General features: G+C 40.4%; 1 protein-coding gene across 1 annotated transcript; it reads right to left on the bottom strand.

Annotated features, from left to right (window-relative positions):
* Positions 1-3,676: 3,676 nt before the first annotated feature.
* Positions 3,677-25,150, bottom strand: LOC131247119 (uncharacterized). The gene is made up of 2 exons (XM_058247558.1): positions 24,778-25,150; positions 3,677-3,960 (listed from the first exon to the last, which is right to left on the bottom strand). The coding sequence occupies exons 1-2, from the start codon at positions 25,148-25,150 to the stop codon at positions 3,677-3,679; spliced, it is 657 nt and encodes a 218-aa protein (XP_058103541.1).
* Between the last annotated feature and the right edge of the window lie 2,372 nt (positions 25,151-27,522).

Below are 27,522 nucleotides of genomic sequence, written 5' to 3'. Positions count from 1 at the left end.
CGAAGATGTGAGAATGTTCTTAGCAGCACATTTGAAGCATCCGGATCACTACATCCCTTTATTCATCGAGACAATGTAGCATGTTAATGAGGCAATACTTGAAGACCCGGTGGCTTATAGTGGTTTTGAACATGACGCCCCAGTAATAGGAAGTTTTGGTGAGGAACCTGTCTTGAAATATGAATATATGGCATTACCTTCATAGGTTCCTCTAAGCAACACTCCAGTACCCGAGCCGGCTTAGACATTAAACTTCATGATAAGTCAAGTGAGGGCGTCGACTAACTTAAAGCTTAGAAGTGAATATACGATATCACATTCATTTACAAAAGTAGATTTTTCCTCAACATCTAACACCAAAAACGTAAGTGGAAGTGACATTCCATTGCCCGAGCAGGCTCGAACATCGTACTTCACCACTGGCTTTGCCATTGTGCCTCTCGAGGATGTTGGTTTTACCAATGCAGACCTGTCACTGTATTCATATCCACTTGATGACCTGATTGATATAGTCGTTGGCCAAACATTTAAAGACAAGAGCCAGTGTAAGTATGTTTTGAGTCAATTTGTAATTCGTAACAACTTTCAATACAAGGTCCTGTATTCCACATCCAAGAAATTCACCGTGGCATGTATGAAAGATAAGTGTGAATGAAGGGTATACACATATAAGGTGAATGATGTGGGGATATTCAAGATTAAGACTTACACGTCCATACACACATATAGAATGTCATGGATGAAGAGCGATTATCAGCAAGCAAGCAGTAAGCTAGCCAGTGAACTGGTTGTCAATTGCATTGAACAACACCTGGGATTAAGGCCGAAGGACATTATATTCGCAATGTAAGAGAAATATAATATTCTTATTAGCTATAAGAAGGCATGGAGCACTAAATAAATTACAGTCAATCGCGTAATGGGGTTTTATGAAGACTCTTACAAAGAACTCCCGATGTACTTGCATGAGTTAAGGATGGCGAACCCAGGGATAGTCACTGCCCTAGTTGTGGATCCACAAATGACGAGGTTCGAGAGATGTTTTGTTGCGCACAAACAGTGCGTCAGAAGTTTTTAAACATCTCCACGAAGGGTCTTGGCTATTGACGGGATGCATCTAAAAGGTAAGTACAATGGTGTTCTGTTCATCGCTACGCCTTGGATGAGGACAATCATATCTTTCCAATCGCTTTTGGTATCGGAGAATCAGAGAACAATAGCAGTTGGAACTGGTTCCTTACTTACCTTAGCTATTCGTTAGGGGATCTACCTAGTCTTGTGATCATATTAGACTAGCATAAAGGTCTAATGAAAGAAGTTCCCCAGGTCTTTTAACCAGCAATCCATGGCTACTGCGCCTACCATATATACCAAAACTTGGTGGACACGTTCAAAGACAAGTCGTTAGAAATCTACTACTGGCAAGCTGTGAAGACTTGTATGAGGGCTGAGTTCGAAAAGTTAATGCATGATATTGAACTTGTTAACCCCTCGGTACATGTATGGATGAAGGAAATAAGGTATGAAAAGTGGACATTTTCGCACTTCCCAGAAAAAAGATTTAATTTGGTCACTACAAACATAGCTGAGTATGTTAATGCTCTATTCAAAGAAGCACGAGAATATCCCGTGACTATGCTGATAGAGACGGTTAGAATGAAAATTTAAGAGATATTCTATAAGAGAAGAGAAGCAGCATCATCATTCGTTGGACCGTTGACACCGTGGGTCGAGAAATAATTAAAGGATCTCATACCGAAGGCACGAGATGTTCGTTGCCATGCAATTTCTCAAGATGAATACTATTTTGTAGGAGACTACAATGATACTGTCAAGCTTAGTGAACTTTCATGTACATGTCGCGAGTTTGAAATAAAGGAATTCCCCTTGTTTTCATGTTCTTTTAGCATGTAAAAACTATAATCTTCCTCATTATTCATACCGCTCCCCGTTGTACACGGTGAGAAATTACCATATCACGTATGAAGATTCCGTGTACCCAGTACGGGATAAGAGTCAATAGGAAGTTTCTTCTGGATTCAAGGAGTATTGTGCGAGTATCAAGCCCCTGCTATAGAGGAGGTCAGTTGAAAGACCGAAGAAGGCACGGATCCTTTCCTATGGAAAGGAACGAAAAATAATAAAGTGTGGACGTTGCAAACAAACAGGACAATCGTCGGAGTTGCAAATTTCCAATACTTCTGGAATAATGTAATTTGTAATGCAGTTTTTGTAATATGACTGTGAATGTTATATATTAAATACATTTGTTGCTTTCTTTTAAATTACGAAATTCTTACCACTACAATTCAAACCTTGAATAAATATTAATGATTGGCCAGATACTTTCTGAAAATCCATGTCCTAGAGGGATTTCAGGAACCTGCTACTATTATACTTATAATCCGAGTTATGAAAATTAGATTTGGGTGGTATGAGTAGGATTGGATTGAAATTAGTTATAATAAATCTGGAACTCTTATCTGATATCCTTGTCGGCATAACCTGATTCATGTCACAAGTTCAAGTTTTTCACTAAGGCCACTTTCAGTCAATAAGACATTTATTTCGCGGTGAATTCCCTTCACTTCGCGGTCAATTCCATGCATTTCATGGTCAATTCTATGCATTTCGCAGTTAATTCCCTTCACTTTGCTGTCAATTGCATGCATTTCGCGGTCAATTCCCTTCACTTCATGGTCAATTCCATGCATTTCGCGGTGAATTCCCTTCACTTCGTGGTTAGCTCCATGCATTTCACAGTCAATTCCCTTCACTTCACGGTCAATTGCATGCATTTCACGGTCAATTCCCTTCACTTCACAGTCAATGCCATTCATTTCGCGGTGAATTCCGGTGAATTTCCTTTACTTCACGATCAATTTCATGCATTTCGCAGTCAATTCCCTTCACTTTAGGGTCAATTCCATGCATTTTGTGGTCAATTCCGGCGAATTTCCTTCACTTCACGGTCAATTCCATTCATTTCGCGGTTAATTCCCTTCACTTTACGGTTAATTCCATGCATTTCGTGGTGAATTTCCTTCACTTCACGGTCAATTCCATGCATTTTGCGATGAATTCCCTTCACTTCTCTGTCAATTCCATGCATTTCACAATCAATTCCATGCATTTCATGGTGAATTCCCTTCACTTCCGGTCAATTCCCTATTACTTCGCGGTGAATTCCATTCACTTTGCGGTCAATTTAGTCACTTCTCAATAAGGGAGTGAAGGGAATTGTCCTGAAAATGTATATTGTAGCCAATGGTCCACATTTAACTATAAAAACCCATCGACTATTTGGATAAGGCTTTCCAACTGGAGAAAGTCATGGGACATAACCGATCTGCAATGGTGTAAATCTAGGTGAATGAAATCGATGATTTTCACTTCATATTGTGCACCCAAATTGTGATAAATAAAGTCATCATAAGGACATTTAGTACATAAGTTGCAAAGAACATAATACTCATGCATTTTAGGTAACTCATAAAGTTTTTCCATAAAGCCACTTTCATTCGACAAGACATTTAGTACATAAGTTGCAAAGAAACATGTAAAATGCATGGGGATGCTACCTAATACATGCAGACATACAAAGTGACTATTATGAGGATGCTAGCTAATACATGCAGACATACAAAGTAAGAGAGTCCATATCCATCACAACTCTTTACTGTGCTGGAGGGGACGCTCCCTCCTTTTGTACAAAACACAACATCACCTTTATCGTTCGCTGCATACTCCGCATCTTATACTTTAGGTAGTATTGATCATTCTTTATCTCAGATATACTAGCCTCGATCGCCCTTAAACGCTTATCTAAACTTGGATGTGCATCGGACACCTCACCTGCATCATCACCCTCTTCTTCTTCTTTAGCTTTATCCTCTTCGTCACTTTCTTCCTCTTCTTCTTCTTCGGCTATCTCGTCTCCAATTTCTTCTAACCACCTTGCTTCTTGTTTAAGGCCACATTACATGCGATTTAAGGTGTTTTCGGTTATCACTCTTTCTGGATGTGAGGGGTCACTGGATGTCCTGAACTCATTATCCCGGGCTATCTTGCAAATCAGGCGGCCAAATTGGAGGGAGAATTTACCTCTTCTTGATCTCGTGGCCTTTACTATATGGTAAAGGATAATGGAGGGCAAGCACACATTCTCCCCACGCCCTATCTGGTACATTATCTCTGCATGGTAGACAAAAACCTCCATGCTATTTCCCGCTCTTGGATATAAATTATGTGTGAAGATGTAGTGTAACATTCTGTAAATTAGAATCATTTCTGTATTTCTGAAACTACTATCTCTTCTTCACTCAATGAGGTGGCCGCACAAACTCATGCTCAGCTCACTCCTGTGCTGTGATGTGTTCAAGTCATTTCTGTTCACGGGGATATGGAACGTTCCCAGCGACACGCCAAGTATGTTCCCAATGTGTTGTACACAGATGGGCCGTACCGTGTCTCCATATGAAATGTCAAATCCGAGTGGGTTGAGACTTGTGTTAAAAATTCGTGAGTAGAAAAACCTTACATCATGCTCACTAACTCGAGACTTACCTTAAAAAACAGCTCCCCAACCACCGTGTAAGAGTCGATCTAGCACGTTATTTTTGACAAATAGATGGTCCCCCACCGTGACTTTGAAGACCACTTCTCGATCGCAATATCGACCAGCATCCAATGGCCTAACATTCTAATCGTGAACCCTCTTCGTCCTCCTCTCACGACATGGTGGTGAAGAACTTTAACATTGGCCCTCTTGAATTTCTTTGAATAGGTGGTAATGATGGACTCGCCTCATTCTCAGTGGCCTGCCTCACCCTTGTTTCGGTTCGAGGAGACGATGGACCTACTTGAACCACTCTCTTTTTTCCCATTAGATAGATAATCATGGGGATGGAAAAGATGGAAGAAAATAATGCAATAATTCCCATGAGGATGATGGGTTTGGAAGATCGAAAGATAGTTGTGAAAATAAGAAGATAGGTTTGGAAGATGAAGAGAGAGGTTTTTGGAAGATGAGATGATGGTATATGGTAGGGGTTTTAGAAAATGAGAGGTTTTTGGAAGATGGGATGGGAAGATGGTTGTGAAAATAAGAAGATAGGTTTGGAAGATGGAGAGGTTTTTAGAAGATGATATGACGGTAGATGGTAGAGGGTTTTAGGAAGGGAGATGAAGAAAGGGTTTGGTAAAGAGGGTTGTGAGTGGTTGGGCGTGTGGAAGGAAATTAATAGAAGACAAAACAAGTAAAAGTAGGACCCACAATGGGACCCACCAAAAATTTTAAGCAGGGGGGATGGCGCACTACCGCGGTCCGTGCAGCACTGTCACTGATTCGGCGCTAGTGCCGCCGAACACTGGAAGTCCGGGAGACATTAGTGCTGCCACCCCTTACCAATTTTGGTGGGCCTCGCCTCTTTTGCACATATTTTTGGTGGGCCCCACACCTATTTGAATTGGAATAATGTTGGTGGGGCCCACACCAATTTGAATAATTAAGTTTCTTTTTACAATGATCCAGATTCATATTATTTTGCCCATTTATAGTGATCCAAACCTTTGACATAGGCCATTTCGATGGATTAAAAACATTGATATGCTGGGCCATTTAATGGATCCAAATTGTTCATATGATTCGGCTCATTTGGTGATCCAAACTCTCTTCAATGGATATGCCAAGTTGATCCATGCCCTAAATTTTGTAGGACTCTCTTCTTCTTTACCAATGGTCCAAACTTTTCATATGATCCGGCCATTTCTAGTGATCTAAACCTTTGACAAGCTTGGGCCATTTCAACAGATCAAAACCTTTGAAGTGCTTGGGCCAATTTAGCGAATTTGACTTCTTATATCATTCGACACTTTCAACGATCCAAATGCATGGAATCCATCACAAAGTGAAGGGAATTCACCGCGAAATGCATGGAATTGACCGAAGGGAATTGACTGCGAATGCATGGAATTGAACGTGTTGTGAAGGGAATTCACTGGAATTCACCGCGAAATGCATGGAATTGATCATGAATGAAGGGAATTGACTGCGAAATGCAGGGAATTGACCGTGAAGTGAAGGGAATTCGCTGGAATTGACCGAAAAATGCATGGAATTGACCGTGAAGTGAAGGCGATTGACCGTGAAATGCATGGAATTGACCATGAAGTGAAGGGAATTGACCGCGAAATGCATGAAATTGACTGCGAAATGCATGGAATTGACCATGAAGTTAAGGGAATTGACCGCGAAATGCATGGAATTGACCGTGAGGTGAAGGGAATTCTCCGGAATTGACAGTGAAGTGAAGGGAATTAACTGCGAAATGCATGGAATTGACCGTGAAATGAAGGGAATTCATCGAAATTGACTGTGAAATGCATGGAATTGACCATGAAGTGAAGGGAATTGACTGCAAAATGCATGGAATTGACCGCGAAGTGAAGGGAATTGACGCGAAATGCATGGAATTGACTATGAAATGCATGGAATTGATCGTGAAGTGAAGGGAATTAACCGCGAAATTCATGGAATTGATCGTGAAGTGAAGGAAATTCGCTAGAATTAACAGTGAAATGCATGGAATTGATCGTGAAGTGAAGGGAATTTGACTGTGAAATGCATGCAATTGACCGTGAAGTGAAGGGAGTTTGCTGGAATTGTTCGCAAAATGCATGGAAATGACCGTGAAGTGAAGGGAATTGATTGTGAAATGCATGGAATTGACCATGAAATACATGGAATTGACCGCAAAATGCATGGAATTGACCATGAAGTGAAGCCAATTGAACGCATAATGCATGGAATTGACCATGAAATGCATGGAATTGACTGTCAAGTGAAGGGAATTGACAGCGAAATGCATGGAATTGACCGTGAAGTGAAGGAAATTCGGCGGAATTGATCGTGAAATGCATGAAATTGACCGTGAAGTGAAGGGAAGTGACCGCGAAATGCATGCATTTAACCGTGAAGTGAAGGGAATTCATCGAAATTGGCTGTGAAATGCATGGAATGATTGTGAAGTGAAAGGAATTCGTCGGAATTGACCGTGAAATGCATGGAATTGACCATGAAGTGAAGGTAATTGACTGCGAAATGCATGGAATTGACCGTGAAGTAAAGGGAATTCGCTGGAATTGATTGTGAAATGCATGGAATTGACCATGAAGTGACGTGAATTGACCGCGAAATGTTTGGAATTGATCATGAAGGGAATTCGTCGGAATTCACCGTGAAATGCATGAAATTGTCCGTGAAGTGAAGGGAATTGACCACGAAATGCATGGAATTGATCATGAAGTGAAGGGATTTGACCGCAAAATGAATGGAATTGACCGTGAAGTGAAGGAAATTCACCGGAATTCACCGTGAAGTGAAGGACTTTGACTGCAAAGTGAAGTAAATTGACTGCGGAGTAGATGAAATTATCTAATATACAAACAAATCACCATTCATAATGAAATCACTATTAAGAAGACATCATTTACTACAAATTTATGACAAAATATACAAGACACCATTTACATCATTTTACCCTAAATATTTTACAAGACATCATTTATAACAATTTACAACATTTCACAAAATTTTCTCATTCCTCTCATGCCTAAGATAAATATATCATATTTTGTGGACACTCAGGCAATCATAGGCTATTGAGTTCTTAAAGATATGAGTGAATTTCTCCAAGTCCATCCCTGATAAAATTTGATCGCTGCATAAAATGTCAATATATTTCATGACAAATATACCACAATTATATCCGTTCTTCTACTTTAGTATAGAAGTCTCTTCTCTGACCGTCCAAGTCTTCCCATCCAACGTAGACATATCTCCTGCGACATGGAATAATATAGGCAAGTCTTCCTTCATCAACTCGATATATTCCCTTTATCGACTGAGTGCCCTCGAATATAAACTGTCGAAAATAACAATTTCTCAGTCTTTAGGGTGAATGACTGTTGAGGGTCAAATATTGCATATCAGACCCAGTTATTGCATGGATTTACAAGCATGATACCGTTTAATAGCCTGATTTAATCGTGTTTGTGATGCAGAGTGTATTTACAAGCATGAACTGACAAAGGGTGCTTAAACCATGGATTTAACGCTCTGATGACACCCAAGGCAAGGGACGGACTCCAGGGGACCAAGATCGATGGAATTACACTCCAGGGATCCGAGGAAATCAAGTCATTCACGTTAAAGAGGCCCAAAAATGGTGAAAAATGTAAGATCACATAGTTCTCGCCATCTGATTGGCTCAAAACTTTATACATGGCCTGAGGGCCATAAATTAACTGTACATATCAAATTTCAGCCCTCGGATCACTATAGAAGTGCCCCAACTGACAGATCAGCCCATAAACCATTGATTCTAGGCCCACCTGATATCTGGAACTGTCTCAACTTTGGTCTCGGCGGTTTAAATAAGATGAGAAAATAAATGGATGGTTTGGATTTTGATATACATTACAGTGGGCCCCGTATACACAGCGTGTGTACATGAGGTACACACGTGCCGCGAGCCGCACCGAATTAACAAAAGCGGGTCAGCGCTGCTGACCCGCGTCTTCTTCCCAAACACGGCAGTTGCCGTTTTAGCCGTGTAACGGACGGACGCTGTCCGTTTTTGCGGACGCCAGTGGGCCCCACATATTGTCTCAGTGGACAATCCAAACCGTCCATCGTGTAGAGGGCCGCGACTACTACAAAACCTTGCTGAACTTTTGGACCCATGCAAGCACACGTTCGCGATACAAAGGCCACAAACAGGCGGTCCTGCGACGTTCAAAACGATTTTTGGGGTGATTTCTTCTCTGGGCCGCGTCAATGGACGTTCAAAACCACCCATTCTTGACCGAAATTTCGTCCTGAATCCAATGGATGGGGTGAATTTCCTAGAAAATACCTCTGTGGGGCTCACCGATCACGTCAGCGCCGGACGTGCGAAAGGCTACGCACGTCCGCGAAATCAGATTTTCCAGGCAGTTGTGGCCCACCATCTTTGATCATATGGCAGATCTGAACCGTCTATCGTGTAGGCCAGCCAAAATACTTCCAAGAGACGCTGATTTTATAAAAATAATGCAAGGAACGCGAGAGTTATGAAGCCCCGAACTTGGCTGCGAAAAGGCTTTCGCTGCGCGTGCGATAGCTTCCCAAATCTGATTTTCACCACTCCAAAAGCTATAAAAAGAGTTCCAAATGTGGAGAAGGGGGGAGGCTTGAATAGGGGACGTCAGATAGAGAAAGAGAGGCGGAGAGAGAAGTGTTTGGAATTTTTATATATTTTTTCTTTATTTTTCTTCTTTTTCCTATGATTATGTTAGGCTAAATCCCTTAGCTAGGGCTAGGAGGTGAAGCTTGTGGCATGATGGGAGCTTCTACAGGTTTGATTTGAACTGAACTGATTGACTCTGTTTTGATTTAAGAAATTTTTTTAGTCATTAATGGTTTGTTGTGATTTAAATTACAGTATATCTGTGATGGCTTGAATAATTCCTTTCCTTTTATTTTAATTTTTGGAAACCCTGTTGTTCGCCATCGTCTCATAGACATGGTCGGATGACGGTACCCTTCCTAACTTTCATGCACTATTGATTGGTTGGTAATTAGTTTAATCCTGTTGTTTGCTTTGTCTCCTGGGCATGGTTAGATGATGGAATCCATTCTAATTCATATACCTTTCATCTCTTGAAAATCAGATCAAGTAAGTTCAGTTTAAATTCAATAATTCTTGATGCAGGCATAAGATCTCCCTGATCTCTACAAGTGGATCCTCTGAATCCCTAGTTTCCTTCCTTCGAATTCTTTAAGTTTAGATTAATATTTCACCATTATTCCTCAAATCACAATTGGTTTAGATTTCATCTTAGCCTAGTTCTAGATCTGGTTATTTTCAGATAACGTACGGGTTTCAGTCCCTGTGGATTCGACCTCGGTCTTACCGAGTTTATTACTACATCACAACCCTACACTTGGGGTGTGAACAAGTTTTTGGCGCCGTTGCCGGGGATTGACGGTTACGTTTTTCTAAAATTAATTAGTTTTAGAATTAGGTTAGGATTAGGATTTTACTAACTTTAGGTTAAAGGTTTTTATTTTATTTTATTTTTAGGAACTCTTATTTTATTTTTAGAAACTAACCTGTTTTCCTGTTTTGTAGGATCCTGAAATAACTTCTAAATTGGTAATCCCTTTCTTATTCCTCTACTTTTTCTATTTTTAGAATTAGGGTTGAGTTTTGGAAATTTTCTAATTCTAGTATTTTTCTATTTTTAGAAACTAGTTTATTTTTAGAAACTTTCCTCTTTTATTTTTTTAGAAACTAGGTTAGTTATTTCCCTTTTTAGAAATTCTTTCTAATTTTAGAAACTAACTCATCTTTCCTTTATTTTATTTTTGAAAACTTTCTTTTTTAAGAATTAGTTTATTTTTAGAAACTTTTTAATTTTAGGGTTAGATTTTCTATTTTATAAACTTTCTAATTCTGGGTCTTTTTTTTTAGAAATTAACTTAGCTTAGAGTTTAGGGAACTTTTCTTTTTAAAAAACTAACTTTCTATTTCAATTGTAGGAACTTTCTAACTTTAGACTTTCTATTTTAGAGACTAATCTCTTTTGTTTTCTTTTGCAGGATCTTAACATAGGAACTTCTCATTTGGTAACATCCTTCTAACTTCTCCTCTTACTTTCTGTACTGCTATAGGAATTTTTTATTTTCTTCTAGGATTAGAATCAGAATTAAAGTTCACTATGGAAGCTTGGGTACGTGTCTATGCTGAGATGGATAAACAGTTTTGGGGAATGCCTGAGGGTTTTGGAATTCAACGTATACATCAAGATTCTTCTCCATCGAGAACCGACATCGAGAACCGACTAGAACGTTATGCTCCATCGGCTAATAGGTCTGTATACGATCATAATTATGGGAATGAGGATTATTATCAACCATCATGTTCTCCCATGTATGATCAGTATGACTATAACCAGTGGAACCATCAAAACTGGGAAGATGAACCAACAACATGTTGTAATGATTATTCTCTTGGATACCCTACCTTTGAGAACCAACCAGAAACGATCCAAGAGAATTCATTTCAGCATAACATGCAGTGTCTTGCTGAAATTAGAAAAGTAATGGAAGCACTCAATTTGCGCCTCGATAGGATAGAGGAAGCTCGCTCATCCCAACTACAATCCAATCCAGAAATACAATGCGAGGAAAGTGATCCTCACTCGCTTTTGAAGAAATCTGAAATTTGGAATGAGGAGTTGGATTCCATCAATGAGCATATGGTTCAATTCCCCGATGAGTCGATCTCAATGACTGTTCAAAAGAATGGTGGAGATACATGGGTGTCTTTCAAATATAATGATGATGATATACTTCACTCACAGGATACACTAGATTTTAATGATGAGGGAGAGGTTGGTTTATGTGAACCTCAACCCAATCTGGGAATAGAATGCGAGGAAAGTGATCCCATCCCAAATGTGCACTGCACTGAACCAGAATATGATGAGTATTGGGATGACGATCATGAATGTGCAGCCCCAGTTCCCCTGGAATTAATCTCAAGTTTGGTCCAGGTCAATGATCAAGAAGTGCACGTAGTGAGTGGTCATAATGAGCTACTCCACTTACCTGACATATCGGATTTAAAAGTGGGTGAGCTCATTACAACCAACCCTTCTATCTCTTGTGAGACATGTTTGGACCACTCCCCTGAATTACATGATGTTATGATTCGGGAGATGGACGAGTCACTCGATACGACTCTGGAATTTAAAACCACCCAGTTAAGGCTACCATCTGAACTATTGAATTTTGACGATTCACTTTCTCTTCAATAGAGTCCGCACATCAATACTTTGTCTACTGACCCTCTATCTGTCTGTGTAGGGCTGGAGCAAGAGACCATGCGTCCATCCACTTCAAAAGACGATGGAATCCTTGAGCTCATCATCACAGATTTCGATGCAGGAGACGAGTCACTCCCAGCTGACTTTCCCACATCTTTGAACTCATGCTTGGCACACCTTGTGGATTCCAATGACCTTATGATACAAGAAAATGTGGACTCCTTGCATGACACTATCTCAGTGGTTGTCACGGACTAAGCAAACCCTTACTCTGAAGCCCTTTCTTCCACAGATCCTGAATGTTTACCATTAAGGGAGGAGGAACTGAAAATTGAACCGAAGACTGACACTTCGGAATGTGTTGAGACTACATTACTTCTTGCGAAGTTTTCTAAACTTTATCTACCTGTAGTTTCTGATTCACTATGGGATACTAACGATGAAACTTCTTCTGTCACAGGTGTCACGCCCCAAACTCGGAAACCGGGCTCACAAAATTCCCGATCGCCGAATCCGGCGCCGACAGCCTCCGTAGAATCTCATTCTCGGCTCCCAGCGCCCATACGCCAGGTTCCAATCCTGGGATGCTACAAGGAGGATTTTCAACATCAATTTGATTCGTAATGAGCATAACCACAAGCATAACCCACGAACAATAACCACAAGAACACCATCACAAAATCCACTATGAACAAAAACTTTAAGTACAAGGCGTATAAAAGGGGAAATACAATATACTGAAAGTGACAAAACTCTAAAAGCTCCAGAAGACTGCTGCACGCTCCGAGCTCAACGCTGCTGCAACCTAACGCCACCTGCACGCATCTATCGTGCATAAGCTTACAAAAGCTTAGAGGGTGGTGAAAGTGTGTGTAAGGCAAGTGCCAAGTATACAATATCATAGTAATACGAAAATATGCGGTAAGTCCATGAATGCTATTAGCTATAATAAAGCTATGTGATGCAAGGCATGAATGCTATCGGCCATACCAAGACCATGTGATGCAAGATGCAGCTCAAGCATGCCAATCCTCATGTCAATACAGTTATCAGTCTGGATAATCACCGGGGTTCAATACACTCCAAATGGCATTGTCGCTCTCCTAGCCGCACAGTCCAAGTGAGAGTAAGAAACCTCACTATCCGCCTGACCAATAGTCTGCCAATACCTATCCGGCACGTCGATAGCGGACCCATTCGCGAGCTGGTCAAACTCAGCCTAGTATTGCCCCTACCATCGGGCGAGTAAGGCCACACTCCTTTCCAACTGACCACGACACAATGGGAGACGCGGCCTCCTGGTATTCGGCCCTCATGCGCTCGTATATCCACTCGGTCTCGACGTTGGAGTTATCCTCTGGTACCATCGGGTTTAGGGATTTTCACCCAGGGACGTCTACGGCGCCCGTATGCTAGAACCAAATATTTTCAGTTTCCAATCCTGCCATCCACGATGTGTCTGTGGAGGCTATGGCCCTGATGTGGCTAGGGCATACAGTAATTACAATCACACAAATGTTAGTGCATGAATCATACTATCAGTCATGCAATAGTCCTGCGTAAACCATGCGCTCATGCAGGGCAACTTCGCCTATCAGGGAGCTCGTAACAGTCTGCCCGAAGGCATATGCTATGATCAATCACTCCTCATACCAGTCATACATATGATGCGTATGATAATAAATCATGGATCTATACTAAACATGCATATAGGGATGGGCTCTGCGTATCACAGAGATGGGCCTAGACGGCCTGCAGAGTATAAGTATGGACCTATCAGTGGGCCTTAAGGAGTGTGACAATGCGGACATTTAACCAACATTATCTTTACAATGTGGACGTCAAACCAACATTGTTCCCAAGGCATAGCCCGCCATAAAGTACCATTACACAAACCATAGGAAATCACACATTGCAATGGACCAATATACATCTCATTAGGCCTCGACCCATAGTTCTCAGATACATCAAATGGGCCATCTCATATGGGCCTTATATAAATCAAGTGGGCCGCATTAGTGGGCCTTATGTACATTGCAATGGGCCATAACCCATGGGCCTTTAAATACTTCAAATGGGTCGAATCACATGGGCCTTATGTATATACCAAGGTGGGCCTCAACAATGGCCACAAATACACATCCAGGTGGGCCTCAACAACGGCCACAAGTACACATCAAGTGGGCCTCAACAACGGCCATATGGTTGAACAACTTGGATGCAACACATGCATCATGGTGGGGCCCATAGAGGCCCACCATCATATATATATATATATTATATAATATTAATATATGTAAATATATACAATATTATATAATAATAATATAATATTATATATATATACATACATATATATATATATATATATATATATATATAAATATGTATGTATGTATATCCACACACACTCACACAAGTGCACACACACCCACATGCATACACACGTGCACACACACCCACATGCATACACACGTGCACACACGTGCACACTCACGTGCAGCAGGGAGGGGGTCCCACCGTCCAGGAGGACGGTGCGGACGAACACATACATCAAGTAGGCCCCACCGTCCGTCTGGACGGTGGGCATGTAACACATGCATCACTGTGGGTCCCATGTGAGGCCCACCATAGCGTTTATCTTCCATCCGATCCGTTCATAAGGTCACACGGGCTAGGGTGAAGGGGAACAACAAATTTCAGCTTGATCTGAAACTTCTGTGGACCCAAAAAGGGTTTCAATGGTAGAGTTCAATTCACACTGTTTCTTGTGATGTGGGCCGCCCGAGCGTTGGATTGGCCTGATTTTTTTAGAGGGGGTCCACATCAGATAGTGGCCCACCAAATGGGCGGTGTGGATACAAAATATACATCATGGTGGGGCCCACGGATGGAGCCGTGGGTCCCTACCTCTTGGCCGCCCGCCCGTGTAAAACGCAGCAGCGTCTGCTGCTGTGTCAGTGGCAGCAGGCGCTGCCCTTATATATTTTTTGAAATCCATGATCTTGGGGTTTTTCGAGTGCGGGGCCCACATCAGGTGGATCCGTCCCAACTATCAATTGCTGGGTCTCAAAACAAACCCAACAAGCCCAACATTGGGTATTTTTCGGAGTACAGAGACGGTATGGTGATTTTTGACGGTAAAGAAGTTGTTTTCGTATGCTCTGGCCCACCAAAAAAATTGGATTAGTCCCATCCTTAGGCTCAACACCTAAAATGATCCCCTGAATGGGATGAACGGCGTGGATTAAGCACAAACATCAAGGTGGGACCTGCATGAGCGGTCCGCCCCAAAACCCAAAGAAATTTCCCCTTTTTTTTTTTGGTTCAGCCAACGTCCACCGTCCCTGGACGCTGGACGGTTTTGGGCAGTGACTATACAAGGTGGGCCCTGCTCTGGTGGACCACCAAGGATGAATGGTGTGGGTTCAACGCATATGAAGTGGGCCCCTCTTACCGATGGCTTGGATAAACCACATACTTCATGGTGGGGTCCATCCAAGTGGACCACATGGCCACATCATTATCATATGAAAGAAAATGAAAAAAGAGAGAGTGAGAGAGAGAGAGGGAGAAAAAAAAGAGCGGGACACACGTGTGATGGAGGGACCCCGACATTATGGGCCCTCCCTTGCATCCAATCATACACAAAAATAATCAAAGTGGGCCATCGGCCACATCTTTGGGTCCCAAGTGAGATCCACACCATTGATCGGTAGGCCTCACTTGGCCCATCATAAAAATATGAAAACTAGCCTATAGGAGCACCCACCGGTTGATCTCTTCGGTCCGTTGGAACGCCAATGTCCTTGTGCTTCACTTTGATGTAGAGGATGGGAGATGAATGGCTAAGATGGAGGATCTTGGGAGAGGGAAAGTAGGTCACACAACACTCTTTCTCACACTTGAAAAACCATGGATGTGGGATTTTTTTTTCTTTGTTGCTTTGAAAAAACTGAAGGAATGAAAAATAAAGGAGAGAGGGAGAGATAAGAGAGAGGGAGAGTAGCTTAGGTAGGTAATGATGACTTGTAAGAAAGGGTGGCTAGCATTAAATGCTTGTAAGAAGGGCTAAGGGTAGGGTGGCTAGCCATAAGTACTTGTAAGAAGGGATAGGGGTAGGTAGGGTGGCTATAGCTAACGTAGGGTGGCTATAGCTAGGGTAGGGTGATGTCATCGTTCTCATAATTTCCTAGAGATTGGTGCCACATGGAATAGGTGGGCCCCGCAATACGCGGTCCACGGTCATTATAATGCATGGTCCCCAACTTATGATCTAAGCGTCGGTTTGACGCACAAGACGCGGCGTTGGAACCGCAGCGACGGAGCGGTCGCAATAGTAAGTCTTGGATTAATTCGACTTAAATCTACAAAATACGACTTAGGGTTATGCGCAAACGTTGATTATATGTCACAGTTGCTGGAATTCGTCGAGAAGGATCGCGGACATCGACGGAACAGTACGGTACAGGATACAGGATACGGGTCTTACAACAGGTGAATTGTATATGCTATGGATACCTCAAGCACTTCAATGGAAAATTTCTTATGAGGTACATAAGTTTCTCTGGAAGGTCATGCTCCAAGGCGTCCAAGCCTATTGCAAAAAGGGCTTTTGGATGATCCTGTAAGAAACTTATCAAGATATTGGCCGAAAGAGGAACCTTGCGGCTTGACTCAGTAGTTTTTCCTTACTTTCTTAGGACTAGGGTAGTTTCCTTTATGCTGTTTTCGGATAGACGGTAAACTTAGCGCTCATGGGAGCCAATCTAACTTTTCATTCCATTTCATTTCATTAGTTAGTTCAATGTTTGTGGGTAACATTACTGCAAACCCTCACGAGACTACAACTCGTCCACTAGGGGCAACCTAGGGGTTTAAAGGCTTGTTGCATATGCTAAATGCAATCGAAAGCACCTGCGAAAGTGGTATAGATAGGATTTTGTCTTTACTTTTGTTGGTTTCTCTCTTGTACTGACCCCCTTTTACGTAAATATCTATGGAAAGCCTCTTGATTCTTTCAGGTATTATCTTCCTATCACTTTTCATTTACTTATTTTGTCTCATGTGCATTGCATGCTTATTTCTTTTACATTGAGGACAATGTAGATTTTAGGTTGGGGGTGGGAGATTAGGTTTCCTAATCAGTATTTTCTTAGTCTTGAGCAGAAATTGTGAAAATTTTTAAATTTTTCTAGAATTTCATATGAATTTGAAGCGATTTTGACGGCCATCTAGGGCACTTGGAATTTCAAGATACGTGATGTTGGTAATTTAAGACGCTTGGATTCAGTATCTGTTAGATTTCATAGTTAAGTTTGAATTATTAATCCAAAATTAGAAGTTGTAAACATTGATTGAGTTATGCTCTCACATGTCACATCTCGCTTTCACATTAAGGTTTCAGTTTGATATTGAAGGATTTACTTGGTACTCACTAAGCTTGAAAGGAACCAACCTGAGAAATTGAAAGGATTGAGTGAATGGTCTACACCATAGGTTTGCTCCCTATAGGTGTAGATTTAATTCCCTATGAATGATATATGAAAAATTTGGGTGTACAGTCTTCATCATAGGTTTGCTCCCTGTAGGTGAGGATTTGATTCCCCTTCTTGGCGTTACTTTTAATGGAAAAATCAAAAGCTGAAGGAATGAAAAGATGATCTGTGAGGCAAGTTTTGGTTATCATGAATCTTCTTATTGGTTACCAATGATATCCTGAAATAGAGAAGTGAATTTTAATGATGATAAGTTGAGATTACACTATACGCTCATAGATTTCAATGATTAGAATTTTTCTAATTAATGGAATAATACTTTGAACTTGATTTTGAAGTTTACCGTGCGCTCGAGTCTAGGAGAAAGTAATATCCAACATTCATGAATCTGGGAATTCTCATATCTGGATTATTCTACAAAAATCACTCGAGTTTATAGAAATTGTTCTGTAATTCTCAACTTACTTTTCGCATATTTTGCTCGGGACTAGCAAAATGCTGGTTGGGGGTTGTGTTGAGGGTCAAATATTGCATATCAGACCCAGTTATTGCATGGATTTACAAGCATGATACCGTTTAATAGCCTGATTTAATCGTGTTTGTGATGCAGAGTGTATTTACAAGCATGAACTGATAAAGGGTGCTTAAACCATGGATTTAACGCTCTGATGACACCCAAGGTAAGGGACAGACTCCAGGGGACCAAGATCGATGGAATTACACTCCAGGGATCCGAGAAAATCAAGCCATTCACGTTAAAGAGGCCCGAAAATGGTGAAAAATGCAAGGTCACATAGTTCTCACCATCTGATTGGCTCAAAACTTTATACATGGCCTGAGGGCCATAAATTAACCGTACATATCAAATTTTAGCCCTCGGATCATTATGGAAGTGCCCCAACTGACAGATCAGCCCATAAACCATTGATTCTAGGCCCACCTGATATCTGGAACTGTCTCAACTTTGGTCTCGGTGGTTTAAATAAGATGAGGAAACAAATGGATGGTTTGGATTTTGATATACATTACAGTGGGCCCTGTATACACAGCGTGTACATGAGGTACACACGTGCCGCGAGCCGCACCGAATTAACAAAAGCGGGTCAGCGCTGCTGACCCGCGTCTTCTTCCCAAACACGGCAGTTGCCGTTTTAGCCGTGTAACGGACGGACGCTGTCCGTTTTTGCGGACGCCAGTGGGCCCCACACATTGTCTCAGTGGACAATCCAAACCGTCCATCGTGTAGACGGCCACAACTACTACAAAACCTTGTTGAACTTTTAAACCCATGCAAGCACACGTTCGCGATACAGAGGCCACAAACAGGCGGTCCTGCGACGTTCAAAACAATTTTTGGGGTGATTTCTTCTCTGGGCCGCGTCAATGGACGTTCAAAACCACCCATTCTTGACCGAAATTTCATCCTGAATCCAATGGACGGGGTGGATTTCCCAGAAAATACCTCTGTGGGGCCCACCGATCACGTCAGCGCCGGACGTGCGAAAGGCTACGCATGTCCACGAAATCAGATTTTCCAGGCAGTTGTGGCCCACCATCTTTGATCATATGACAGATCTGAACCGTCCATCGTGTAGGCCAGCCAAAATACTTCCAAGAGATGCTGATTTTACAGAAATAATGCAAGGAACGCGAGAGTTATGAAGCCCCGAACTTGGCTGCGAAAAGGCTTTCGCTGCGCGTGCGATAGCTTCCCAAATCCGATTTTCACCACTCCAAAAGCTATAAAAAGAGTTTCAAACGTGGAGAAGGGGGGAGGCTTGAATAGGGGACGTCAGACAGAGAAAGAGAGGCGGAGAGAGAAGTATTTGGAATTTTTATGTATTTTTTCTTTATTTTTCTTCTTTTTCCTATGATTATGTTAGGCTAAATCCCTTAGCTAGGGCTAAGAGGTGAAGCTTGTGGCGTGATGGGAGCTTCTACAGGTTTGATTTGAACTGAACTGATTGACTCTGTTTTGATTTAAGAAATTCTTTTAGTCATTAATGGTTTGTTGTGATTTAAATTACAGTAGATCTGTGATGGCTTGAATAATTCATTTCCTTTTATTTTGATTTTTAGAAACCCTGTTGTTCGCCATCGTCTCATAGACATGGTCGGATGACGGTACCCTTCCTAACTTTCATGCACTATTGATTGGTTGGTAATTAGTTTAATCCTGTTGTTTGCTTTGTCTCCTGGGCATGGTTAGATGATGGAATCCATTCTAATTCATATACCTTTCATCTCTTGAAAACCAGATCAAGTAAGTTCAGTTTAAATTCAATAATTCTTGATGCAGGCATAAGATCTCCCTGATCTCTACAAGTGGATCCTCTGAATCCCTAGTTTCCTTCCTTTGAATTCTTTAAGTTTAGATTAATATTTCACCATTATTCCTCAAATCACAATTGGTTTAGATTTCATCTTAGCCTAGTTCTAGATCTGGTTATTTTCAGATAATGTACAGGTTTCAGTCCCTGTGGATTCGACCTCGGTCTTACCGAGTTTATTACTACATCACAACCCTGCACTTGGGGTGTGAACAATGACCATGAGCTACCAATGACTGTTGGCGTGGTTGATTGGTATATATGTCTGTCCGTGTTTGACAAGATAAGATATCATTATAAAAATTATAGAAATGGGTACACCTAGTGTTGATAACTTGTAACAACATCATTACCTGTTCATACTGCCATATGGGCTTTTGCCGTTCTCGAGGTTTAACAATGCCGTTCATAGTGAGTTTCTGTACTTGTAATGCTGCACTCTCTTCGTCGCTACTAATGTCTTGATACATTTTTAATGTCGACATTTGCAATTCGGGACATGGCTATTACAAACAAAATACTAAATTAGAACATATATTATATAATCAAATAACATAATAACCATGATCCAATTCATACAGTTACCAGAAAAAATGTGGGGCAGAACTTGCAGTCCTGAGTATATAAAGTAGGAAATGAACTATGCCTTTTCTCCAAGAAATCAACGTACTTGTCAATAGCCTAATTAATAAAGATAGCGAATTAAGCTCTAATCTAATATAAGAGTTGAATACACATAAATGTATGTATGTGAATTACTTACCACGCTATTAACCCATGTATCTTTTTCCCATATGGTCCTGAACCAAATAAATTCTGCCGAATCTTTGTTTACATTGGCCCAACTATCCAATTCATGCAGTTCGTCCTCCGATATAACCCTAAATGGATCAATCTTGGCTTGTAAGGGTATCAGAGAAGTACACAATTCTCTCAGTTTCTTGTAATCGGCGGCGTTACTTGAAGTTGTTTGAATGACATAGATGGAAGTGAATGGAGAACACTTGTAGACAGACGACTTCACGACACTCTTAGTTCTCCTCTTATAGATTGGAATAGATCACAATTATTTCTCACATGTATTAATGTAATGCCCTGAAATCGGGGGTCGAGCAGGTACCCAACTCCCGAGTTTCAACGCATCACTTATGCAACATAGATAATGATAATTTGATGTTGTCCATGTTAGTGCATAAAACATGAATGAGATTAAGCTAAATCAGCAAATCATACTCCAGGGGTAGTTGAATTTACACAAGTAGAAGACTGATCGGTGTATAAAATATATAAATCATTGTATGTCCCTAAAGTATGAACGCATTGCCAGGTCAAATAGTTACAAGTATTGTTTCGAAATATAAAATGTTTAAAAATTGATGGTCCACTACAAGTATAAGCCCTGAAGTCCCGTCGATCAGAATGGTCTATAGAAATCCGCCTGAATACTGCATATATGAGAATGCCTCCTCGTCATCCTCAAAGTCTGGCTCCGCCTCGCAGGCTGCGCCATTATCTGAAATTACAACAGGGTCTGGTTGGTGTTTAAACACTGTCCCATAACGTGGGAGTGAGTGATCAACTTAGTGGAATAATAAAGCAAAGGTTAACATGTTATCAATTCAGTCAAGCAGTAATGATAACGCAATACAATAATCAGGTCCTAAGTACTCTGGTTAATGCAAGAATGATATGAATTAATGATGCATGCCCTCACTTGCGCTCCCTTAGTGACTTCATCTCACGATCGCGGCATGAAACACTTCCTCAGTGCTTGACCTGCTACGCCAAACGCACACGTAATGCAATACATGCACGTGATTAGCCAGGTTTCTTACTTTGGTTTATTCATACAGTAGGATTGGGAAGCTAATGTACCTCCCTTATATCATTTCCCCAACAATGATCCATTCTAGGATCGTCAGTCCTAGCCAGTCTCATACAATGTTGCGGTTCTAGGTCACTACAAAGGGCTCGTCACCTGATCAGTGTATGCCTAGTTTATACTCTAGTTGCTACGGAAAGACTCGTCGCTTAAACGTAGTCTCAGAGCATGCTTGAGGTCACTACAAAGGGCTCATCACCTGATCAGTATAGGCCGACAACTCGAATACAGTGTCTTATACCACCGTATTTGGCTCACAATGCGATGTTGCTCACTGGTCACTACGGGGAGGCTCGTTACCCCAGCATAGGCCGACAGCACGACCATGGTATCCCATACCATCATGCCCGGCTCATGAGTCTTAGCGGATCGAGGTATCAAGGTTAAAGGGATTTTCCACTAGTGACTTTGGTACCTTAGATTCAAGCAGTAACGTCCATACATGGTGAACATACATCGGGTCAATCGGGTTACTTAACAAGCTCGACTGGTATGAGCGCACGTTGACTTGATCGACATGGAGTGCGTAAACATTCCGCGTGGCCTAACTACTGTCGACTAGCAGCATACGACTTGGATTCATCGGGCGTCTCTGTCGTGGCTAAGTAATATGACCACCTATCGTAAACTATTACTGATTACCTGGACTACGTCGTAGCCCTAATCACATTCCAAACAATAGTATTCACATTAAGCCAAACAACATGTGGCAACTGAACTCAAATACAAATCTCCTATGAGCATTTCAACAAACACATAGGGTACATGTTAGCATACATAGGCATTTCAGCTATAAAGAATGTAGTAACGATGTAGGTTACATGAAGGAATTTTATTCATATAATTAAGGTAGCTGATAAGCTTATCTCAACACCCTTGTAAAGTACAATTTATCAAACACTTACTCATTCAGACATTTTATCAAACATTTAGGCTACATATTTCAACATACATCATATAACTTAGTTATAACATATATTAGGGCAAATCCTTTCACATAGGAGTTGTCATACCTATAACAATTATGTATACTAGATTATTAGTAATGGCAAGTACAAATCAAAATTCCATATTTATTTAAACATTTCAACAAACACATGAAATGCATAGTTAGTAAACATAGTTTATACACATGTGATATATGAAAAACATCGTATCTAAGGGTATACGGTGGCAATCAAGTTAGTCATAAACCATTATTAACATTGAAAGCCTTGAAAACCATAACCTAAACATTTATAGTTCGCACCTTTCGTCGGTAAACTCGTACCGAGCTCGGTTTGAACATTACGTCTTTGTCTACGGCACAACGACAACCTATAGCATGAAATAGGTTAGCTATTTCATCACTTACACTATTTAAAACCCTAAAACAGGTTAGGTTTAGATTTTCTTACCTAAGAACGAAATCGAAATCGCCCGTATAACGATACAGGAATGAGGGTTAAGCACGTGGAGCAGCGGGAGTTAATCCCAGGAACGAACTCCAACTCTCACCCTCACTTTTTCTCTTTCCTTCTCTTTTCTCTTTTCTCTCCCTTAAGATTTTCTAAATTCGTATGGAATGAGAGAGAGGGTTTAAGCCCTTTATATAGGCTCAAAAGTGATGGGAATGACCCCAGGGCCAAGGTATACTTAGGTTATGTCCAAAGAGTGTCTGTTTCGATCTAACGGAGCACATCTGGAGGCCCCTTTTCTACATGTGGTCGGACTTAAGCTTCCTGAAGTTGGATCTAGGTCAGGTTAAGTTTTTGGTCCGATCGGATTTACAAATCGACCGTGGCGGACCATTTTCAGTTCAACGGTTACCGGCACTCGATCAGGGCCACAAGTACACTGACATGGGTTGAAAATTTTTCCTGATCTAAGGGTGTAATTGAGTCAAATTCTGACGGTTTGAATCCTTATATTTGGACCTGCAAGTGAACGACTCAGTTTACTTAAGTTTGGATTTATTTCTTAAAGATATTCGCGTTTCTCACACACTTCACTCCGAGCTCAAGTTGTGTGTTTCTGGATACTATTAGGACTTGATTTTCGGAATGGTTGTCAAGTCCAACAAGGCGGTCATATTCGTATAGTTTCGTAGTTATCGGTCTTTTGACGCGCAGTTCAGGTCCGATATGGAGTTTCAAGATGCTCCCAAGAGCAACTGAGTTTAGAGACTGATCTTAGGTTTCTAGGTAACGTAGAGTTAGTGGTTCTACTCATTTTGGGTGTTGCGGTTCGTATTTAAAGTGGTTCAAGCTAATTCTACTAAGTATTCAGTTTAGTACTTAACTAAATTATGCCTTAATTACGACAGAATATGGTCCTAGGGTAGTTCTACGCCCCTTTTTGGCACTTTTAATTAGTATATTATTTTAATTATTTTTTAGTAGTTCTTCATCAAGTCTATTTCATCTCTACCAAATTTAGATTTCATATTATAAAAAAATTCTAAAAATTCTAGAAGCAGCAACTGTCAAAACTAATGATTTTCGGATAGTTGTCACAATGACATATATTTAACTATACTAAAATTTTTATTATATTTTTTTAGTTATTTTTATATGAAATTAGACTTATCAAGCTTAAATCTAGCTTTTGAATAACCTAAATCGGAGTTATAACGAGCGAGATATGACTTTTTGAAGTCAGACAAAATAACTGTAGAAAATGACAAGAAACGGGCCGCCCGGCCCGCTGTGGCCCGCTCGGCCCGCTGGACCGCGAGCTCGCGGCGAGGCCATCGCCGCTCGCTATCCTATCTGGGGTGGATTCACCACCCGATATTTGAAATAAGTGTATTTTGCAAACCAGAATGAGTTATTTGACGTGCAATATATGTTTTTAGGGTAGGAGAAGCTGGTCTAACCAAATAGCCTACTTATTTCAAGAGATTCCAAAAGGTTAATGGTTAAAAACTCATTTTATGTATTTAATTACTATTCATAGTAATTTTTAGTTTAAGTATTATTCTTCATCACCTTAAATTTAAGATTTATGTCTAATATGAAAGTACTTAGAAAATTTTGAGGAATAAGGTGGTGAAAGGTGAGATTTTTGAAGGAAATGGGAGATTTTGAAGGAAATGGGTTGAAAGGGAATTTGAGGCTTTAGGATTGAGTTCTGAGAAGTCAATTAAGGTGTTATGATTGACTCATTGTCCAAGGACATCTAATTCCAGGTTGGAAAAAATCTGGGGTGTTACAATTAACGTCTAACACATCTGAGTGTTGAATATCCACCGCTCCGTTCCCCTGATCCCTACCTTCCAAATTCTCGTCTTCCTTCTCAAACTCTTTCTTCTCCTTCTCTAACTCTTCCTTCCAAAACTGCGTCTTCTCTATAAGAAACGCCTTCATCTGCTTCTTCAACTCCACCTTATCCTCCTCTAACTCTTCCTTCTCCTTCTTCAATACCTTATTCTTGATCCTCAATTCTTCTTTTTCCCTCATTAGCATTTTTCTCTCCATCTTCAAAACCGCCCTCTCATTCAACTCTTCATTCTCTAACTTCAAAGCTTCTTTTTCTTTTAGTATTAGTTTCATCTCCTTGAGTACTAGTTCTCTCTCCCTCCCCATTGATTTGTCTCTCTCTTTTAACATGTGCTCCATCTCATCAATATATTTTTCCTTTTGCTTTAACTCTTCCCCATCTCTCTCTAATTAAAGCCTCTCTACCTTCAGCTCCTCCCTATCCTCCCTCAACTCTCTTGTCAATTGCAATCCTACTCCCTCTCCCTCATCACCACTCTCTTCCTCTCCCCCTTCTTCTCCCTCTCCCTGTCCCTCTCTCTCTTCCATATCTTCATCATCATCATCTTTAATGCCCTACAAAACGAAGCAATATATGTATCAAATCTGTAACATGTAAAAGTAAATATAAAATATCAACATAAAAGAAGACTTTTATGACATCTTATGTCAAATCTATTACGGACTAAACGAACGACATCCGTCTCCAGCTCCTCAATGGTGGGTTCTAAGATAAGAACTATCTTAGTTTGCAAGAGAATATCATTTATGTTCATGTATAGAAACATATATATTTTAGTAAGTGACCACTTAGCTTCATAAAAATTGACTTACATCTTCACTCTTTAGTATTTGATGAATTTTCTTATAGCTCTAACCCTTCTATCCTCGATATTGTATAAATCTCAAAATTTGGGAGGGAATGTATGAAATAATACATTCTTAGAGGGCCAGTACTCTCTTAAGGGCTCATATCTGTTACAATGAAATAGTAAGATGATCTTAAATAAATATAGTTTCGTTTAAACTATAAATTAAAATAGACAAGGAAAGAATCCTTACTTGTAAGGGAAATATGCAGCCGGTGACATTGTAGTGAAACCCATGTGATGCCATCAAGGGACTCTCGATCCCTTTAGTCATCGTTTGGAAGGCCAAACTACTCCAATAGTAGATATTAAAGTCTTCTAATGAGTCCACAAGGTTGATATACTCTGTACAGGACATAATATTCATGTCGGTTCCCCTAACAAACCACTATATACATAATATTAGGGCTACCTTCACGACATCTTCGTGCTTATTGTTATCAACTATCATATTGAACACCTCTTATATATGTTTCTTCAAGATAGGATATTCCTTGAAGTATTTTTCTCTTATCGATTTCTTGGAACGATGAATATTGGATATGGAGAGGTCACCAGTCTTCAGCCCTGTTATTAGGGTGAAGTCCATCTCTGAAAATTTTAAACAGTTCCCCTGTATCTCGAATACAAGATTACCTTTGTATCTCTCAATAAGTGAAAAATACTTAAATGATGTAATGCGTAGTAAAAATGAGAATGGGGACTGCCAAATATATTTAATCAACTGTCATTCTTCTCCAAACCACTCTTCACGATATTAAACCACCATATCAATGAACATCTGCATGACAGGGTCGAGGCTGACTCGCCAAATCCCTTAGTAAGGGTTTGTCATCTGTAAGGATGAATTGAAAATTATATTAATAATAACATTCAATATTGAATGAAGCATAATGTGAAAGTGACTTATTGTGGTGAAAAATCAAAAAGTATGGTGTAAGTTTTTCGAGTCGGCGGTCAGTTTTTGATGAATTCTAAATGAAAGTACAAGACTTATAAATGAATTTTCACAAGTTTTGGACCTGTTTCACTCATTTATTAGTCAATTTCATGAAGTTATCGGTAAATTTATACAATATTGTCAGTAAAAAAGATGTCAATATCAAGCAGTTATCTGTCATTTTGACGAATTCCAAGTCAAAGTGGCCAACTCATAAGAGAAATTCAACAAGTTTGCGGCTAATTTCACTTAGTTATTGGTCAAATTTTCGAGTTATATGTTGTATTTTGGCCTGAGAACGTCGTGAAATTGACTGTGAAGTGAGTGAAGTTGACCACTAACTGACTGAAATTCACCACGAAATCACTTCAATTGACCACGAATTCACTGAAATTGACCAGGAACTAAGTTAAATTGAACGTGAACTGATTGAAATTGACTGTGAACTGACAGAAATTCACTGGCCACTGAGTTAGATTGACCGCGAACTGATTGTGTTTGACTGCGGACTAAGTGAAATTGATCGAGGACTAAGTGAAATTGATTGGGGACTATGAAATTCACCGATAACTACTTCAAGTTAACATTTTGAATTGAATGAAATTGACCGTGAACATCATGGAATTGACCAACAACGTAGTTGAATTAACCACAGACATCGTAAAATTGACCATGAACATCATGAAATTAACCGTGAACTTAGTGAAATTGACCGCAAACTAGCTTAAGTTAGAGAAATTGACCACGAACTAAGTTAAAATAACCGCGAACTAAGTTAGATTGATAGGTAAGTGAGTGTCAGGCAGTTATCGGTCAATTTCACACAATTATCGGTCGATTTTAAGTGGTTATCGGTCAATATCACACAATTCTCGGTGAAGATATCAGTT

This window comes from Magnolia sinica, chromosome 5, assembly GCF_029962835.1.
Source record: "Magnolia sinica isolate HGM2019 chromosome 5, MsV1, whole genome shotgun sequence".
Lineage (NCBI taxonomy): Eukaryota > Viridiplantae > Streptophyta > Magnoliopsida > Magnoliales > Magnoliaceae > Magnolia > Magnolia sinica.
Note: the sequence above shows the minus strand (reverse complement) of the source record. Positions and strands in the feature narration are given on the sequence as shown.

Excerpts from the sequence above, each read along its gene's own strand:
- LOC131247119 (XM_058247558.1), bottom strand. The coding sequence starts at position 25,150 with ATGGGGAGGGAGAGAGAACTAGTACTCAAGGAGATGAAACTAATACTA. Across the intron at positions 3,961-24,777 it reads AGATGTGTTAGACGTTAATT|CAAGGTGGTTAGAAGAAATT; the intron begins GTAACACCCCAG and ends TTAAACAAGAAG.